The following is a 16,042-nucleotide window of genomic DNA, read 5'->3' on the forward strand; positions in this document are numbered from 1 at the left end:
GAACATTCTTCCAGTCTCATTGTGTTAAAATGCTACTATGAAGAAGTCTGACACCAGAAGGATATATTTTAAATAGATTTGGGTTTTCATGGCTAGTTTTTTTTTCTAGGACTCAATGTGCCCTTCAAATATGCAGCTCTACTTATATTTTCATTTCTGTAATATCCTCTTGAATATTATTTTATTTGATTTATTTAAGTAACCTCTACACCCAACCTGGGACTCAAACTCATGACCCTGAGATCAAGGGGTTGCATGCTCTTCCAACTGAGGCAACCAGGTGCCCCTTGAATTTTTTTTTTTTTTTTTTTGGGCTATAGATGTGCAGTTGGATCTCTTTTGTTTTCAGTGGATGCCAGTTTTTTTTCTTCAATTTTTTTTTATTTTTATTTTTTATTTATTTATGATAGAGAGAGAGAGAGAAAGGCAGAGACATAGGCAGAGGGAGAAGCAGGCTCCATGCACCGGGAGCCCGACGTGGGATTCGATCCCGGGTCTCCAGGATCGCGCCCTGGGCCAAAGGCAGGCGCCAAACCGCTGTGCTACCCAGGGATCCCTTTTCTTCAATTTTTAACACTTTCTTCATTTCCAATTTATTTTTCTTGTTTCTGACTCCTTCAGTCCCTGTGATTTCAGGAATATCTGCTTGCTCTTATGCTTCTAGAGTCACCTTTATTTTGTAAGTTGGTTTCTCTCTTCTTTTTCTTCCTAACTCCTGAGGTGCTATATCTTTGCATGTGCTCCAGGACAGTTGCTTTCCTGTGTTTCCGTATGTTTTTTGTTTGCTTGTTTGAATCCATGTCAAATAAGTTGATTTGTGGAGGCTGAATAGTAGATATATGATGTTCTGTTACACTATTCAATACACATATTTTATATTAAAACTGATGTGTTATTTATTTCACTTTGTTCTTGTCCAACCTTCTCTGGATTGATCAAGTTGCTTTCCCTTCCCTCCAGATTAAGTTACAGCTTTTACTGTGCATCTTGTTATTACCTTACTTTAATGTGTATCTTTAAACATATTTTTCTATCTTTCCATTAAAATTAAGGGTTTTCTTTGTACTTTTCCCCCATTCTTGTTCACTTTTGTCTTCTCCACCTCCTCCCTTTCTTCCTGGATGTTCCGAAACAGTCTACATTCCACATCATTAAGTTTGCACTGGTGAAATACTGTTTTCATTTCAAAAACTTATGGTTATCCTACAGTTTCAGTCACAGAATTATCTATTTACATTTCACTTACGGTTTAATTGCTCACTGCTCTTTTTTTATACTCTTCATTTTTTCTCTGTTTATTGAGATTTTTGTTCTCATGTTCTTTTCTTAGAAGCATTTACATGAAGAGTTTCCTTAGACACCCTTTCATGGATTATATACTTAATGAGATATTGCTTGCCCAGATGTTTATGGTTTACCTTCATAATAGAATACAAGATATTTTATACTTTGCTAAATACAGGATATTGTTATTTCAGGGTTTTTTTTTAAGTCTATAAAATTGTTCTACTCTCTAACTACCAATATTATAGATGAGAACTCTGGCTAGGTCTCATTATTTTTCATTGTAAGTTACCTGTTCTTTACATTTGGAAGCTTACAGGTTGATTTTGTGTTTTGAAGGTTGGAAATTCTATTTTTTCCCTAGGATGCATGCGTCTGTTTTAGTGTTCTTCCCCACACTACTTCCATCTCTAATCAATCTTGCTTACAGTTTCATGTGCCCTTTCAGTTTAAAACTCATCTTTAGTTAGCTCAAGGATTATTTTCTTCTAGTATTTCTTTCTCTGTTCTCTTTTCTCTTTCTCTAATTTCTGTAACTTCAGTAATAGAGCTGGATTTGTCCTCTGTGTCTTATGTTTTAATTCATGATTTTTTGGAATTTTTTTGGAGTTACATACATGACATTCTAGATTACTAATTTAGTTTTTTGCAGTGACTTTCTCTGAAATATTAAATTTTAAAATTATGGGTTGTGATTTTAGGACTTATAAAGTTGTCATCCCTCCATCCCTTCCTGGCTTCCTTCCTTCCATTCATCCTTTCTGGCTCTATAGTAGGCATCTATTTCAGTCTGTGGCATGTTTCACCTTCATTCACATTGCTCTGTGTACTTAGATAGCTCATGACCTTTTTCTGTTACATAATGTCAGCAGTTGTAGAATCTCTTGACACACATGTAAATCACAGTGGTAACCTTTCTCTGATAGAAAAAGAGCCTAGTGATCACTAACTTGGTAAACATTAAGCCCTTTATGTTTGAAGGTGTGAAGAAAGAAGTTTCCCTCTTCCTGGGTGCAGGGAGATTTCTGTCTTCAGCCTAATTTTGTGGCTTTTTTTTCTGGTTTCTCCATGTTGAAGCAGACTTGTTCCCTTGTCCATGAGAGTCACTCAGATACCACTGACTGACTGGAACACTTAAAGATCGAAAGACTTTGAGGAGTCGCAGTGAAAAGAAATAAACCTTACAAAATCAGTGTGTCTTCCCTGTCCTTAGAAATATTTGTTTGAAAACCCTTTTCATACTTGTTCTTGATTTTCATGTGCTTTCATTACCTGAGGTTCAGATGAATCTAGATTTAGATTCTCCATGATCTGTGAATTAGTCGCCATTATTCTAGTAATTTAGTAGCAGATCAAGAAAGAAATCTTCATTGTCAGTGTTTCATGACTGTTACTGTCAGAGCTGCTCGTTTTCCCCCACGCTTTTTCCAGATACATTTGAGGTTCACACTTTGCTTTATTATCTCAGGACTGGACATTTTAAATAGCTTTCCTGTGCATGCATACTTAATACTTTATGTACTAATCAACCTATAAGTATTTGTTGGCAAACTCAGTATATGTCCAATGCTTTCTGGTTGATTGGCTGATAACGTCATGGGTAAAGAAGTCAGTACACTTAACAAAAAATAGGTCTAAGCTCATCTGAGTCATCAGACTGCAAACAAAGTGCCCAGGTCACTGAAACAACTTTGGGGCATTTTCTCTGTTCATTGGCTGTTTCTTTATCACTTGGTGTTTCTTCTGAGATCTTTCGCTTCATTAGCTGTTCAAAAAACATTTATCAAGTATTTACTGTGTGCAAAAAACTCTGCTACGTGCTGGAATAAGCAGAGCATACAGGGTTCCCTGACCTCATGGAATTTACTATGTCTTTACTGTAGAGATTGCAGATTATTTACTACATCTGACTACATTCTCTTATTTGGCTTACACAGTATCAAAATGGATTTTTTTTTTCAGTCAGTATTTTGAAAATGAGAAATTTCACCTAAAAACCTAAATTTATAGCTGCTTTAAATGTATACTATCTGGCCATGCTGGGCCCTCATTCCTACGTGGCATTCTACTCTAGTAGCAGGTCCCCCTTTAGATGGGACTGTGTGCATCAGTTTGCGTAATTACCTCTTAATCAGTTGGCATTCTTCATCACAACTGTGCTGTTCCTTTTCTTACAAAATGATTAAAAGGTGAGCTACTCCTCAGATGTTTTCTGGCTAATCTTCCTTCGGGCATTTGAGTTTGTGACCCTTGTATGATATTTATTAGCCTACTACTAATTATCTTACAGCCTCAGGAGGAAGCAGAAGGGAGAGACATCATGCTTTAGCTCCAATCACCAAGAATAGTAGACAGACACATTGTAATACTCCTTCTCAGATTCATTCTAACAAAACAATAGAATTCTAGTTCATAAATCTTATGGTAGTTCTGACATAATAGGTATTTTTGCATGCTGTAAACCATTCGAGTTGACATATTTGTTTACCTCAGTAATATCGTAGTAAAATTTTGTTTATATTCAACTAACATTTAGTTTAAGTCTTTAAGTATTTGCACATTTATTAGCTCTTTTGTTTTTAATCAGTATTAAAGACCATATGAGATAAGGTTATTATGACCCATAGTTTAGTTGAAGAAAAACGAGGCTCGGAGAGGTTGGCACATTGTCCAAAGTCCAAGCCTGTTCTTTTTTCCATGAGACTGCCTTCTCACATTTGCACTATCTCATTAGATCTTGACAACAATCTTAAGAGACAGGTGGAGCAGGTTTCATCATTTCTTTAGATTGGAGAAAACAAACTCAGAGGAAGAGTCATTTCTTGCCTGTGATGACAGCTGATCTTCAGAACTTGCCTGTGCCTTCCCAGCCACAGTGCTAGACACTACACAGGTCTTACTTCTTACTACTCCCCTATGATATGAGTATTGTTATCCTCATTATATTCCTAGAAATTTGAACCTAGAAATGTCTATAAGTTTGTGGGGTTTTTTGCTGTATCATATTACCCAGGTTGCTTGACTCTCTATTAATTAATACATTAATAGCCTACATTATAATTTAGCACACTAATCTAATTTTAAAAGTACTCAATAATAAATTAAGTTTGAGTATCAGCTTTTTTGTATTTTTAGGAATGGTGTTTTCTCTCTGCAGTGTTCAAAACAAAAGGGGACCAAATTTAAGTTTAATTCAAAATCTATATTTTCTGTTTTTGTGTATGTTCAGTTTTGAAATATTCTTTTACTTTTTAATGTGGACAGCTTGTCTGGGAAAATACTTATTTCGAGTTTAGTGAATCAGTGTATTGATTGTGAATTTTGGTTTATTGTTGATTTGTGACAGGGAGGGACATAGGAAAGTTATCTTGATTTAAAGATTGGGGAATAATTTGGTAATGTAATAATTTCTTAGGTGAGTTGTATGACTTTTGGTAGCTTGTATTTAAAATAAATTAGGAAAAAAAAAAGGCCGAAGAAAGCCAGATCTATTCAATATTGGGTTTGGGTTCCTTTTGTATATTTTACCTTTTAGAGTTTATAGTCTTGGTTCCATTTTATTCCACTTTTCATTTTCTTGGAGAAGGCACCAAATGTCTGTATTTCCAAAAATATTCCCAAGAATACACATTTTTACTTAAAAGTCATCCGAAGAGTCACAAGTTCTGTGTATCCATTTTTAAAGAATTAGTCTTAAATTGTTTCTAACAATGCAGATGAAAAGTAGCTGTGTGCTTAGTCAATTCTCAATTATATTTAAAGAAAGCATTGATGCAGTAATTGTCGGTAGTATTGAGGCATAGGAAGCCAGTAATTCCTAGCTGAACCAGTGTCTAAAAGCTGAGGTTGACCATGAACTTTTGAGTTTTAGACACTTTAATAAAGTTTATTCCCATGTTTTTATTCATATATTTGTCTTATAGTGAAAATGGCAGTTTCCCTCTGTTAAGTATCATTTCTAGTTCCCTTATTATATTTAAGTACAGTAACAGCTCATGGATCGATAATATAAGATTAACTTTGTCTTTTAAGTCCATTAGAAGTAAATTTCTTTCTGAAAGTATTTAATAATAAACCTTGTGAGCCCCTATTTTTCATTCTTTGAGTAATTGCTTCTTACTAATGTTATGAATTTTTTTAATTCTTGATTTTTCTAGGGATTATTTCACATTTCAGCTGCTTTTGTTTTCTACTGCTATCATTGAGGGTTCAAGAACAAAAAATAAGTCTTCAGGTAACATGCCTGATCCATAGTAGTGCTTGGCATTGTATTTTGCTGAAAAGATCATATACCTGTCTGGATGCTTGATCTGAAAATAAAATTGTGATGATTATGAAATATTCGCATGGAGTTTTCTTGGCTGCCTCTAACAAATTTGGTCTTACTCGTTTTGTTTCTTTTAAAAAAAAAATCTTTTTTTTTTTTTTGGCTGTCTGCTTTTTTTCATGTCTTGATCTGCAATAAGTATATTGATATGTGCTTGTACTTGCTAAATATCTTAATTTTGCATATTTGGCTGCTTGAATTTTAAGTAATTTTTTTGGGCAATGCAAATTAAGAGCTTGAGGCTATAAGTAAAATAGCAATTTACAGAAGTTTTTAATTAGTTTATAAGAGTATGTTCCTTACCTATTATATATTTTCAGGTTTTGTATTTTACTAAAATGAAATAAAATTTAAAATTCAATGTCTCAGTTGCACTGACCACATTTCAAGTGCTATTTTCAGACCACATGTGACTAGTAGCTACCATTCCAGGCAGCACAGAGAAAAAGACGAGTTTCTGTCATCATGGAAAGTTCTAATTGGATAGGGCTATTTCCCTGTGGAATAGAAGGAAGTAAGCAGTAAAGTATGAGCTCGTTTCTGATACTAGTTTTGACGGCAGCTTGGTAACTCCAGAAGATAAAACATATGATCAGTCCTAGAATACTTCCTCTAGATATGTCGCCATCTCCAACTTGAGTATTTCACACTTAAAATTGCCTGAAATAGTTCATTTGCTTCATTGATTATGTTATTTTAAAGTGAAATTGTTTCTTGTAGCAAAATTCATATAGTAAACAGGCCAACAACTTAGCCTAAATTTGAATCCTGACCTCAGAACTTAGGTTAGTAACTTCTGATAAGTTACTTAACTTCTTTGAGCCCCAATTTCCTTATCTGTAAAGTGAAGGTAACATTAGTTACATCATAGGATTAATAAATAAATAACAGTAACTATATGTAAAGATAAGTAACAGAGGGGACATGTTTAGCGCTTTTAAATATAGAACGAAGCCAAAACATTTAAGAATTAGGCCATATTGTTTGCATGGACTTGTTCCCACACTTGAAACTATAATAGATCTCTAGAAATGGTTAAGGCAAGAGTGTCCTGTAAAAATTTCTGGTGCATGGGATTATTTATTGACATCGTGTGAAGTTGGAACAACTAGAATAACCAGAATGAGGAGAAAAATGACCAACTTTTGTTTTTGGAGAAGTCTGTAAAGTACTTTCTGATAACAGGGGTAATAAAAGTGAGTATTTTGTATAATGTTTTGATAACTTAGAAAGTTTTTCACATAATTTTTTAGTTTGATTCTTTAAATATTTTGAGTACCTTTATTGTACTAACATTAAAGAAGAGTAAAAGGAAACTCATAGTTGACCAACACTTTGGTGGTTATGTAGCTAACTTTGAGGATAGAAATTTCTCTTAAGTTTTCAACTTTAAATCTTATGCTCTTTCTAATTCAACATGCTGTTTGATAGCAGTTGTATTTCTGAGGAGGTATATATTTCAGAATCTCTATGGATGGGACCTACATATATGTAATTTATTTTCTTCTGTGTTGAGATAGAATGCCTACCGAAGTGATTCTGGTGCCCATCTCTGGTTAGAAATCATTGTTCTCTTCTGCTTTAATTATTTTCCAAATGCTTAGGTAGGGCATCAGCAATACTTGAAAAAGGAAATAAAAATTTAGTTTCCTATTCACTATCTTTAGTGCCTCTCCATTTATAAGTGCTTGTGGAGAGCCGGAATCCAGTCAGACAATTTAACTTCTATAGTTAAATAGTCTTAGTATTCCCTTCTCTGCTTCTCTCATAACAATTTTGGCTAGTTAATTGTCTGCCCTCAATGTTTTTGCAGTCCTAAAATGTTTACTTCATATTGCTTATAGTAGTATCTTTGTGAATGTTTTCAATTGACTGGCTAAAGATTTTTTTTTCAAGTTTTTATTTATTTATCCACGAGAGCCACAGACAGAGGCTGAGACATAGGCAGAGGGAGAAGCAGGCTCCCCATGGGGAGCCTGATGCGGTCTCAATCCCAGGACTCTGGGATCATGCCCTGAGCCAAAGACAAAAGCTTAACCACTGAGCCACCCAGGTTCCCCAATTAGCTAAAGATTTTTTTTTTTTTTAAGAATTTTATTAATCTTTTCCCAGCTGTCTTGAAGATGCTTCAGTACCCTGGATTTAGTAATTTTTCCCCAGCCATATTTGACTCTGAATATGTCCCATTACCGAGCTCAAAACTGTCCTTTGAATGGAAGGACAGTGTCATAATGGGTGAGAGAAGAGAATATTCTAGCAAACCCCCGTCATAGGTAAAAATCATGTTGCCTAGTGAATCTTAAAAAATGAAAAGCATTTTCAAACCTAAAAAGACCAATATTCTGGGAAGTTGCATTTTCAAACTTGAAAACTGCACGTTTACTATTTGAGACTAACTGGGGTTTTGCAGTGTCTAAACTGTTTCTTCACTCAGACTTATCAAAATGCAGTTGAGCAGTGGTTATGATATGTTAACGTTAGCTTTTAATTTCTGAGCAGAGATCATTTCACTAGAAGCTATTAACAGTGAATATTGGCTGCTTCTGCATTGAAATTTGCTTGGAATGTTCTTATATATAGGTGTACCTTTCTTAATATAGAATATGCAGTTCTGATTATGTTAATTACATGCAGATTATATCTGTCTTTGTTGTAACATAAATAAATTTACTTAAAAACAAAATAAAAACTAAGGCCTTCATGATATTAAAATTTTCCCAACAGGAATTGAGACTTGGTCATAGGTCACCATAAAAGTATTGTTAAGACACTTATTTTTTTGTGAACATTGCATTCAGAAGTTTGTACTTAATGGATTTCTAGTTATTTTCATTTGGTGCTGACAATCTGTTACATAGTAATATATGGCACAAATATGGCAATGCTTTTATTTTTTAAAGTTGGCTATCTCATTTTCTTCATATAGAGTAGTGGAGAGTATGTGGTTTATTAAATTTAGATGCAATATTAATATATTCCAAAAGGTAGAAATTGTGATACCATATTTCGCCAATTTTAAGACACACTTCCTTTTCATACTTTTAACAGCTCTGGAAAATGAGATGCATCTTAAAATTGATCTGTGTCATTTTAATGGTGGGGTTTTTTGTTTGGGTTTGGTTTGGTTTGGTTTGGTTTTGAGGGGCTTTTTGTTTTCCTTACCCATGTGTAAACTACTGGTACATGTTATAATCATTGATGTCTTAGGCTTGATAAAAAGTGATTGATTTTTTTTTTTTTGAAGTTTATTGTAGAACTTAGACTCGTTATGATGTGGTATATCTTTGTGGTGAAAGAAATCATTTCTATGAGATTATACTGTATTATTTGGACTAACCTTTCCTAAGATCTTTTAGCATCTCCTTCACATCCTATCACTGCTATCCTAGTGTGTCAAATGGCAAAACTGAAACAATTTAATAATGAGTTTGATGTACTTTATTCAAGGGGAGACAATCCATAGTTTGAGGGAGTACCTAGTGCCTTATGAGCACTTCCCAAGGTATTTTCCCAAGAGCGATTTCTATAAAATATTAGAAGAGGCAGCCCCAAAACAGGGCATGATTGGCTAGGAGGTCCTCCTGTTTCCTATGGTAACATAAGCTGCCTATAGCCTTACAGTGAGGTGTTTTCCATAAGTGCAGGATGATTTAGGTTTAGATTTGTGATATGGGTGGGGCCACTGGAGTGGCTTCCTTCTGGGTCCCAATATACCAATTAACAATCACTAATTAGGTTTTTTAAATTAAACTGGTTTCCCATCTGTGGAAAGATGTCCAGAACAATAAGAGGAAAATGGAGATCAAGAAACAAGGAAGAAAACATTTGGGATCAGGATTGGGATGGGTGGAGTGAAGATAATGGATGGGAGCTCCAGGGTGAAGAAGAGAGAAATGGGGATAGGACACTAGAGGGGAATGTTAATAAGAGCATTTTCCACTTACCCAGCTTTACTTATCCTGGTCAAGTCTCTGATTGTGATACATCAGCTTGTGAACTACCCAGTAGTTAGCTAGAATCATCACAAGCATATTCTATAGATTCTGAATACAGGAAATCTACTTGCTGAGACCTCACAGGGGGTGCCCTGCTACCCCTCCAGCTTTACCGGTTAATCCTAGCATCTGCTGGTATAGACCCAGTAAGGTCTGTGTTTCCTTTTATGCATGCTGTCTCAAAATAAGTAACCAAAGGGGGAACTGCTTCTTAGACAATGAATTTTTCTACAAGGAACGATTACAGATATATGCACAATTAAATTCTTTGGTTTTATAAGAAGTGTGGGAGTACCAGACAAATACTGAATTTTAGGAACTTCCTACCTTGCGCTATCATTCAGCATTTAGATAGAGCTTGGTGTCGTCTTTGCTCTTTAGCCTATTTGATTTTTATTTCTACAGACAGTAATTTAGTTATCTGTGGTATAAATTCATACTGCGTGTTCCTGCTTTAGCTTTCTATTGTCTACGCTTACTAAGTTCTCATACATTCAGCAGTTTCTCCATATTCTCCAGCGATGGTGTGTTTTAGTTCTTCCTCATTTTATCTGGCTAACATAACTCTGTTTTAGGCAAGATCCTTTTAAAAATAAAGCTTTAACATTAATATAATATTTAAATTTTCAGTATAAAACATCAATTGAAGGAACCTTTTTTTTTTTTTTTTTTTTTTGATCAGAAGGAATTTTTGCTTTGTAAAGGGTTTTACCCATAGTAGTATTTTAAACACTCTGCAGGGCCCTCTGGAAGCCAGTCTAATTGCTGCCTGGTGTTGGCTTGGCATTGTTCTGGAAAAGGATTGAAAAGAACTGTTGCATGTCTGAAATTCTCAAGTTTCCAAAAGTCCCTTTCAGAATCTACACATAAACTTTAATCTACCTTTGGGTTTTCTTGAGTTAAGCAGACCTTTTTAAGAAGTCTCCTATTCAGAATGATCTCTTTGACTTACCCAATTTTGTTATTTTTTAATTTTAAAAATTATAATAGTATTTTCATGCCTTTTCAGCCATATTAGACTCTAATTTTTTTTTTTGAACTATCTTGGGCACCAAATTAACATTGATTAGTAAGAGAAGGAAAATAAATTTCAAATTGCAAATTACAGTCTTGCTGATAAGTTTTATAGCAAAATCCTTTTCAAGTCATGATTCTGCGCTATTCTTGCTTACTGTAATGCCTCAATGAAATGTAAATGGAAATAAGAGATGCTGTCTATAAGTAAAGGTAAATATTTTTCACTGACTTATGAATAGTATTTCAAATATGGGTGCTGAGTTTTATGTATTTCTGACAAAATATGTCAGTCACCACTCTTTATAAATTAGCGTTCCCATAATTCTTCTTTCAGTTTTATTGTCCTGAATTCATTTTCTCTTTTCTCAGAGGATGTACTGAGTAAAGATGCCGGGGAATGTGCAATATGCCTTGAAGAATTGCAGCAGGGAGATACTATAGCACGACTGCCTTGTCTATGCATATATCATAAAGGGTAAGTTTATTTTTATGTTAACCAAGTTGATATTAGAGTAAAAAGTGCTTCTCAAAAATTTCAAACACATTGTCCTTAGGGCTAAAAAGTTTTCTTCTTAATTGAAACTCCCTCTCCCTGTTTATTTAAAAAATAATGAGCTTTTTATTTCCTGCTAGAACTAAGATTTAAGCCCCAATCTGTTTGTAACCAAAAATCCACCATTCGTTAAACATTTACTATTACTCAGGTATTGTCTATAACAGCTTAGCTAGGTTATCTCATGTAAATCTTGTAACAATCTCATTTTATAATTGAGGGAATAAGCCGAGAAACAATAGGAAATCTCTCCAAGGTCATGTGGCTAGTAAATGGAAGACCTGAGAGTTTAGCCACGTCTGTTTGGCTCTAGCACCCATCTGGATTCTCATAAAGTATTCTTGGTTTCAGAGTAACGCAGGACAAGTTTTAGATTAAAAAATTAGTTAAGGTAAACAAAAAAATAGAAGACTGTAACATTTCAAACCAGTGAAAGGAATAAGGCAGAATTTTATTTAAAGGCAGGAGTGGGGGAAAGCATAGAGAACATAATAAATAATACAAAATAAGGAGGCGAAAATAAAACTAGTATCAGTAATTTTAATAAATCTAAATAAAACAGACTTACCAGTTGAAAGCAGATTGAAAGATTGGGATAGGCTTTTGATGAGTGACACACTTAAACATAAGGATATAGAAAAATATGAAAGTGAAGATAGAAAACTATGTCTAGGCAAATATTAACTATAGGCAAACTGACAAAGCTAAATTGATATCAGACAAAATAAATTTTAGCAAAATATTACTAGTATGATATGATAAAAGTATATAAAATTTAGTTTTTTAGGGGATCCCTGGGTGGCTCAGCGGTTTGGCGCCTGCCTTTGGCCCCGGGCACAATCCTGGAGTCCCGGGATCAAGTCCTACGTCAGGCTTCCACCATGGAGCCTGCTTCTCCCTCTGCCTGTGTCTCTGCCTCTCTCTCTCTCTCTCTCTCTCTTTTTCTCTCTCTATGTCTATCATGAATAAGTAAATAAATCTTTTTAAAAAATTTAGTTTTTTAGTGAACCAAAGGACACAGTCTCAAGGTAAAATATTTAAAGAACTATCAAAAAAATTGACAAATACGTCATAATAATGGAAAATTTCAACATAGTCCTCATTGAGTCAAACAGATATACACAAAATGAGTCAAGACCTAGAACAATCAAGCAATACAGCTCACAGGTTTGTCTAATGGGTATATGTATATCTGCACCTAGCAATTGATACATTTTCTTTTCAAGTACATATGAAGCATACAGAAATTAATGCTGTACTAGGCCATAGAGCAAGTTTTAGCAAACTACAAAAAATTGGTACCATACAGAAAACTGTTCCTTGGCCAGTTATATGTCAGTAATAAAAGATGAATAATCTTCACACATGCTTCTAAGTAATTTGTAGATTAGGGAAGAAATGTAATGGAAGGGCCCCTGGGTGGCTGAATTGGCTAAGTGTCGGATTTTGGCTCAGGCCATGATCTCAGGATCATGAGATCAGTCCCCCCTTGGTCATAAGATTGAGCATCCCTGATGGAAACCTGCTTAAGATTCTCTCTCTCCCTCTTTCTGTCCCTCCCTCTCTGTGCATATATGCACGTGTTCTCTCTCTTTCCAAAAAAAAAAAAAAAAAAATTAGGACTTAGCAGGGTTGCCAGATACGAGCTCAAATGAAAATTAGTTGCATTCATATCTCAGTAAGAAAAAAGAACTTTTTTTTTTATAGAATAATAACATTAACAGCCACAGAAACTACAATAGCTGTGATGTTAAGAATACATCCTACAAAAGATACTCAAGATTGAAAACTTCACTGAAAGATATAGAAGATCTAAAGTTTAAGTATACCATTTTGTGGTTAGGAAGACTCAATGTCATAAAAATGTCACTTAACCCCAAATTATGTAGTTAATATCCCATTCAAATCTCAACTAGTTTTTTCATGTAATTTTACAAGTTTCTAAAATATACATGGATGATATCCATATGGTAAGAACAGTCATACTCATGAAGAGGAAAACTGCTGGGGGCCTTGCCCTGTACAAATATATTATAGGACTATTAATTAAGACAAATGTGAAATAGGCATAGGAATAAAGTCCATAAACACTTGTGCATATATGAGAGACAGCATAGCATGGAGTTTAAGAGCATGGACTCTTGGGAGTTAAGGTTTCCCCCCATATCCCAGCCCTTCCACTAGTTCATTGTGTGATATGTTAAGTTATTTAGTTTTTCCCTCCCTCAGGGAAGGAAAATGAGGCGATAGTACCAATTTCATAGAGTTATGAGGTTTTAAGTGGGTTAAATTTTAGAAAGTACTTGCACATAATAGCTGCTATTACATAGTAAGTAAATGAATAAAAAAATTGATTTGGCGGAGGTGGTATCACAGCAGTAGAGAAAGAGTGAACAATTCAGTGAATGGTACTGAGATCAGTTGGTTATTGTTATAGAAAAATAGTTGAAGCCTTATTTTATAGTTGAGATAAGAATCAGTTCCCAGTTGACTAAACATATGCCTAGGGAAGCTAAAATCTTAAAAAATGGAGAGAAATATTCTTGACCTCTTGGTAAATATTTTTAGGGCTAAGATACCTCCCCCCCCTCCAATAGAAACTTGAAAGAAAAATTGATAAACTTTATAAAATTTAAAACTTTCTTGCATCATGATACTGTGAAAAAGTAAAAACTAGACCTCAGACTGAATTTTTTTCACTACACGTAACAATTTATTGGGATGGTATCTGAAACAATATTCTCCTTCAGTAACTTTGTGTAATGGGTTTAGGTCATTGCAGTTGGTAAGTTGAAGAACAGTGACAATATAATGAGATTATCATACTGGTTCATACAGAAAATATCTCAGCACATTAGTGTTTTGCTGCATCAAATAAAAACAGATGAAAACGTAAATGGGAACAAGCTATGAGAGAATACAGCGTAGGTATACCTTGTTTTGTTGTGCTTCATTTTATTGCACTTCACAGATACTACCTTTAAAAAAAAAAATGTAGGGTTTCCTGCAACCCTGCATAGAACAAGTCTGTTGGTACTATACTGCCAACAGCATTTGCATCCTATTTATGTCTTTGTGTTATGTTTTGGGTAATTCTCATGAAATTTCAAACTTTTTCATTATTTGTTACGGTGATCTGTGATTGTGACTTCTAAAACCTCAGGTGGTAGTTAGCCTATTTTCGCAATAAAGCATTTTTAATTAAATTATCTAAATTTATTTATTTATAATAGATTTATCTACTATGCATATAGTTTTGAGACATGCTTTTGCACACTTTAATAGTAAAGTGTGAACATGCACTGGAAAACAAAAAAATTTATTTGACTTATTTTTATTGCAATATTTACTTTATTGCCATGTTCTGGAATTGAACACACCCAGTATATGAGGTGTGCCTGGTACTATAAGAATACCCATCCATGGAACATTCTAACACCCAGTTCAGTTAGGCCATGGGATTTATTTGGAAGTGCTTGCTTACTTCATTCATAGTTCTCAAATTTTATGCATTGGGCTTTTGTCCCCATATTAATATTAACCCTTCCTTAGTCCTCTATTTTTAAGTAACCTATACACCCAACATGGGCCTTGAGCTCACAACCCTGAGATAGAGTCCCATGCTCTACCAACTGAGTCTTTATGTCAAGCTGATTTCACCTTTAAAAAAAAAAAAATCCGGGATCCCTGGGTGGCACAGCAGTTTAGCTCCTGCCTTTGGCCCAGGGCGCGATCCTGGAGACCCCGGATCGAATCCCACTTCGGGCTCCCAGTGCCTATGCCTCTGCCTCTCTCTCTCTCTCTCTCTGTGTGTGACTATCATAAATAAATAAAAATTAAAAAAAAATAAAATAAAATAATAAAATAAAAAATAAAAATCCTATATCTACAGTGGTATTTTATTTATCTGGAACAAACAGAGCTTTGTTCTGGTTACAAGGTTGCATTATTGGAGTGGTCTGCCTTAACGTGGTTTTCCCATAAACCCTGTTAGTTTTAGTATATGTCTGATTTGGTAGAAAACAAGGATCATCAAAAGTGTGTATACTATATTATAGCTGAAATATTTGGATAATTTGTGTAAATCTATTTTAAAAAAGGCAAAATAGAAAATTTGGCAAAAGTTGTTAAGTCAATTCAGAAAAAAAAAAAAAGAAGAAGAAGAAGAAGCCAGGAAACATACAAATGTAAGTTGTTATACTTGGAGAATAGTTCTGTAATAGCTATGTGCTGTATATATTCTACAGCTCAGTAATTCCACTCCTGTGTGTAATCCCTGGAGGAATTCTTGATCTTGTGCTCTAGGACAGTGCTGCTACTCAGTGTGCAGGTCCAGGGTGAAATAAAGGAGCTTGAGTCAGAATGTAAATCAATATAATACTGTCTTCATTGAAAAAGACTTGCAGTGATTAAAAAAAAAAAAAAAGTGTGTTTAGAGGCAAAATTAATGGGTATTCTGACTCAAAAGCTCCTTATCTCATTGAGAACTGGTAACAGCTCATGGATTAGTACTGTATTTGTGGGCCACTCTGAGTAGAACAGCTCTAAGAGACATGTATAAGATGTCCATGGAATCATTGAAAGTGTCCATCAGTAAAAGAATGGACTCATAAATTGCAATATGCTTGTATTTATGGAATATTACATACAATGATAATTTCTCAATATGAGTCAAAATTACATGGCTGTAAAATAAGTGCCCATTTTAAATCACCTAGGAACCGTGAATTGTTAAAATATCTGGAGTATTTTGTGTACTACTCATTTTTTTCTGAGAGGGAGGTGAGGGGCAAGGGTAGGGGGAGAGGGGGCAAAGAGAGAATCTCAAGCAGACTCCACTCCCAGTGGGGAGCCTCACAGCCCTGT

At 34.7% G+C, this 16,042-nt stretch overlaps 1 protein-coding gene across 1 annotated transcript in view; it reads left to right on the forward strand.

Moving 5' to 3' along the window:
- The window catches only part of ZNRF2 (zinc and ring finger 2), a 95,067-nt gene that overhangs the window by 69,285 nt on the left and 9,740 nt on the right, over window positions 1–16,042 (forward strand). Inside the window, exon 3 of the mRNA XM_038557223.1 lies at window positions 10,993–11,098. Within this exon, the coding sequence (XP_038413151.1) occupies window positions 10,993–11,098 (106 nt within the window). The remainder of the gene's footprint in view (window positions 1–10,992; window positions 11,099–16,042) is intronic.

The sequence above is a fragment of the Canis lupus genome, chromosome 14, assembly GCF_011100685.1.
Source record: "Canis lupus familiaris isolate Mischka breed German Shepherd chromosome 14, alternate assembly UU_Cfam_GSD_1.0, whole genome shotgun sequence".
In the NCBI taxonomy this organism is placed as follows: domain Eukaryota; kingdom Metazoa; phylum Chordata; class Mammalia; order Carnivora; family Canidae; genus Canis; species Canis lupus.